The following is a 4,387-nucleotide window of genomic DNA, read 5'->3' as shown; positions in this document are numbered from 1 at the left end:
GGGCTCTCCTGGTGGGAGAGGAGGAGCAATGAAAGCTGTGGCGCTGCAGCAGGGCTCACCTCAGGCGTGGGGTAACAAATGAAACCTTCCTTTCCTCGCAGGAATCCTGGGAATTCCGCTCTGTTTGGATATGGTTTTTCCTCTGTGCAACGCTACCCTTTATTTAGAGTCAATATGAAATCCTCTCATCCCCGTGGATCCCTGAGAGCTGTCTGGGAGCCGGAGCCTCCGCTGAGCTGCAGACAAGAAATTAAAAAGTGGGGATGTGCAGAAAAACTGCGAGAGCCCCTGTAGCTGAAAGCACCCTGGTGGAAGCACATTTAGGAAAGCAGCAACTGGCATCTGTATGAGCTGGAAGGAAAGCAGCCCCTTTAAACCCACTAGCAAACACAGGTACTCACGGGGCAGGTACGTTAACAGAGGTCAGGTTTTTATTCACTTCTTGTTTCTAACGAGCTGAATTAGGAACAGAGAGGCTGGGGAGAAAACAGAGAGAGAAGAAAACTGAGGAAAAAAGCCATTGATGTGAAAGAGCCACAATCAGGAACACCAGAATCTAAAAGAGGGAGCTGACCCAGTGCTGTTGATTTCGAATACACCTTTGAATGCAGGGGGAAATCAGAGAGAAAGTGCTGATGCTGTAGTGAAAATCAAGCAGACTGGCAGATTTCCAGACAGGAAAAGTAATGGAAAAACTGAGACAGAGTTAAGGGACAAAAATACAGCTGTTGCTAATACAGTTTTATAGACAGTAGATTCTGTCAAATAAATGTGCTTCCACTGCTTGATAAGATCACAGGTCAGTGAAATCCATAGAACCAAGGAAACCCAGAATAGTTCGGGCTGGAAGGGATTTAAAGCCCGTCCAGATCCACCCTTGTCATGGCAGGGACACCTTCCTCTGTGCCAGGCTGCTCCCACCCCAGTGTCCAGCCTGGCCTGGGCACTGCCAGGGATGCAGGGCAGCCCCAGCTGTGCCAGGGCCTGCCCACCCTGCCAGGGAGGAATCTGATCGCAGCATCCCATCCAGCCCTGCCCTGTGGCAGTTTGTGGTGCAGATGTGCCCCAGCACGGGTTGGCAGGACGAGAGCAGCCCCAGGCTGAGGTGGGGTGGCACTGGCAGCTGGCAGGGCTGTGCCATGCCTGTGGCACTGCACCATCAGCACTCCCGGCCTGTGCAGGGGCTCGCCAGGGACTGGGGGTAATTTTTTTCTAATCTGCAGATTGTTAGCAAATGCAAGATCACTGCTGATAAAACATATGGGTGATTAAGAGCCTGGCAGGAGAGTCACTAACAAGGAAGAGCAGCTGAGGCACACAGTGCTCCCAAACACTGCACTCATCCAAACAGAGAGGCTGTAATGAGCCTGGAATTGAACTGGAGATGGGAGTGCAAGGCCCTGGCCATGCCCAGGCGCTGGGCCATGCTCAGGGGGCTGGAGGTTGCTCCTGGAAAGCCCTGGGAGAGCATGGGGGGAGAAACAACACCCACAGGGAGCATCCAGGGTGTGCCCTGGCAAGCAAGGCCAGCAGCCAGAAGAGCAGGGCCGTGAATTTGCCCATGGAAAATTCAATTACCCAGTGTTTAGGCTTGCCCTGGAGATCTGCATTCAAGTTTGGTGTTTGAGTGCTTAACAGAGATGTGCAGCAAGTGCAGAGAGAATGAGTAAAATCCCTGAGAGGCTGCAAAAACACCCCACGAGCTCCATCTGCTTAACTTCATGGAATGCTGAGAGCTGCCTTTATTGAAGTGTGTAAATATCTTTATGGTAAGGAAAGCACCTGATGGTGCTTTTGTTTCACACAGAAAGGCAGAGATGGTGCCAGCAGGGAAGCACACAGGGGCTCACAGGCCAGGCCACCCTTGGGATTGGTGAGTCCCCGCTCCCCTGAATCGAGTTCCTACAAACGTGACTCTCAGCAGCACAGGATGCTGCCCACGGACCACCCCAGCCTGCAGATGAGCCTCCTCTGCCAATTCTCCCTGGCCCTGAACCTGCAGCTGCTTTGGAGCCTGGAGATGGATCTCTGAAAGTGGTTCTTCAAAAAGCAGAGAGGGAAGATGAAAGTGAGAGGAGTTAAAAATGAGATAAAGGCTTGGAAAGCAAATAGCAATTAACCTTCCTGCTCTGAAATCCGGGCTTCCAGAGCTTGGAACATTGCACTGGGAGGGGAGCAGCCCCTGCTGCGGCTGGGCTGGGCTGGAGAGGCACCAGGGATGGCACAGCCCGGCTGGGATGGGGCTGGGGAGGCACCAGGGATGGCACCAGGGACGGCACCAGGGATGGCACAGCCCGGCTGGGATGGGGCTGAGGGACAGGGCCTGGGTCTGGCTGGGACAGAAGGCAGCTGGGACCAGCAGGGTGGGAGTGCAGCCCCACAAGATCCCAGGTGGGATCCTGACTTCAGGGTCACTGACCTGCCAGGCACGGACAGAGCTGTGGCCACGCTCCCCCTGCCCAGCACAAACAGGGCACAGCCCCCAGCCCGAGACAGCAGCAATCCAGGGAAGAGCTGGCAGCATCCTTCAGGAGTGGGAATACTCATAAATATGGAGTGGAAATTAGCTCAGGCGACAGCAGAGCAGCTCCTGGCACAGCCATTGCCATGGTACCTGTCAGCAGCTCGGCATTGTTTCACACGTCCCACTGCTCTGAAAGGAGCTTTTTCTGAGCAGCAGCATTTGAAAACTGAGCAATGAAGGTAACGGTTGTGGCACCCCTAACCCCAGTGAACTCGGTGTGTTTGGGAACTGAATTAACTCAGTGTATTCCAGAGTGTCCCCTCAGGAGCACTGACCACCCCAGCACACCTGCTGCTGCTGCTGCTGCTGCTGCTGCTTTATCACATCACAAATGGTTTCAGAAGCAAATGGGTCCCCTCTCACCTAGAGGTTTGCAACAGTGGCAAAATCAGGTTTTTACACCAAGAATGTGAGTTTCACCATCAGCACAGTGCTTGTGCACCTGCCAGGCTCCCTCCACACTGGGGACATCCCCTGCTCTCCCAGGAGCTCACTGGGTGCTTCACAAAACTCAGAATCCCAGACCCACTGAGGCTGGAAGATCCCTCCCAGACCATGGAGTCCCAGCTGTGCCCATGCCCACCTTGTGCCCAGCCCTGAGCTCTGAGTGCCACATCCAGGCCTTCCCTGGACACCTCCAGGGATGGGCACTCCAAACCCCCTGCGCAGCCCCTGCCAGGGCCTGGCCACCCTTTCCATGGAGAAATTCCTCCTGATGTCCAACCTGAGCCTCCCCTGGCCCAGCCTGAGGCTGTTCCCTGCTGTCCCTTGTTCCCTGGGACCAGAGCCTCACCCCACGTGGCTATAGAGAGTTAGAATAATTAGAATAACTGTACTAAGAGGTTACACTTGTAAGAGTTTTTACCACCAGCCTCTGACCCCTTGTTGCAGTTGTGCCAGGGCTGAGGATGCTCCTGGAAGCCCAGAGCCGGGATCTGGAGGGGCAGGACCCCGAGGAAGGGCTGGGCACCCCAGGGATGGCTGGCACACACTTCCAGCAGCAGCACAGCCCGGCAGCTCCCAGCGCAGCAACGTGCCAAGGGAAAAGGCAGCGTTCCCATGGGAACGGAAAGTGCTGACATTTCCAAACTAAAAAAAGAAAGAAGCAGCAAAGTACGTGCTCAGCAGGATGCCGTGGACATGGCTGAGGGGGATCTGTGCCGCCTTTCCCCTCTCCCGGGCTCCAAGGTAAGATACCTGTAAAGCAGCTCATGGCAGAGCCCTGCCTCGGCTCAGAGCCGCCAGGCAAAGTTCTGTCTATCTGCTCTGGGTGCTTCAGTTCAGGCCAATTGCCTGCAAGATTAATTTTTGTGCAGGGATGTGGCGTGCAGCCTTTACCTGAAGCCACATTAAAGGAGACGGAGCGTCCACGTGAACTCCTGCTGAGGCATTCGTCTCCCTCATGCAAAATGATTGAGATAAATAAGGCAAATTAAACTGCCATATCGTCGTAGCTAAATTATTTGTAACGGCACCACGAAATGCACTGGCTGCATGGTAATTAAGTGTCCTGGGGAACGGGGTGGAAGAGCCTTAGCTCAGAGAGATGTTTCTCTGTCTGTCAGATCGAAGTGACGTGAGCAGCGGATGGGGAGGCTGGCGCTGGGCACCCCTCTCCCCAGCTCTGCCCCGCATGCAGCCGGTCCCTGACAGCCTGGCAGAGGTGCTGCCATCCCAGCTCTTCTCCGAGGCACAGCCTTGCCATTTAAAACCTGGTTTTTTGCAGGATGAAGAAGAGAAGCTCGTGGAGATGTTGGTTGTTCACTCTGCTCGCTCCCATCCACCCCTCAGCATGGAGCCTGGGAGGGCAGAGAGGAGAATCCTGGTCCAGGGGAGGGGGCTGTGAGTGCCTGGAAAGCAGCC

General features: G+C 54.9%; 1 protein-coding gene across 1 annotated transcript in view; it reads left to right on the top strand.

The window, feature by feature from the left end:
* The first annotated feature begins 3,664 nt into the window (after positions 1–3,664).
* The window catches only part of CASC4 (cancer susceptibility 4), a 37,472-nt gene continuing 36,749 nt past the window's right edge, over positions 3,665–4,387 (top strand). The window contains exon 1 of the mRNA XM_005424252.2: positions 3,665–3,712. Coding sequence (XP_005424309.2) covers positions 3,665–3,712 — 48 coding nt within the window. The remainder of the gene's footprint in view (positions 3,713–4,387) is intronic.

This window comes from Geospiza fortis, unplaced genomic scaffold (assembly GCF_000277835.1).
Source record: "Geospiza fortis unplaced genomic scaffold, GeoFor_1.0 scaffold2, whole genome shotgun sequence".
In the NCBI taxonomy this organism is placed as follows: domain Eukaryota; kingdom Metazoa; phylum Chordata; class Aves; order Passeriformes; family Thraupidae; genus Geospiza; species Geospiza fortis.
Note: the sequence above shows the minus strand (reverse complement) of the source record. Positions and strands in the feature narration are given on the sequence as shown.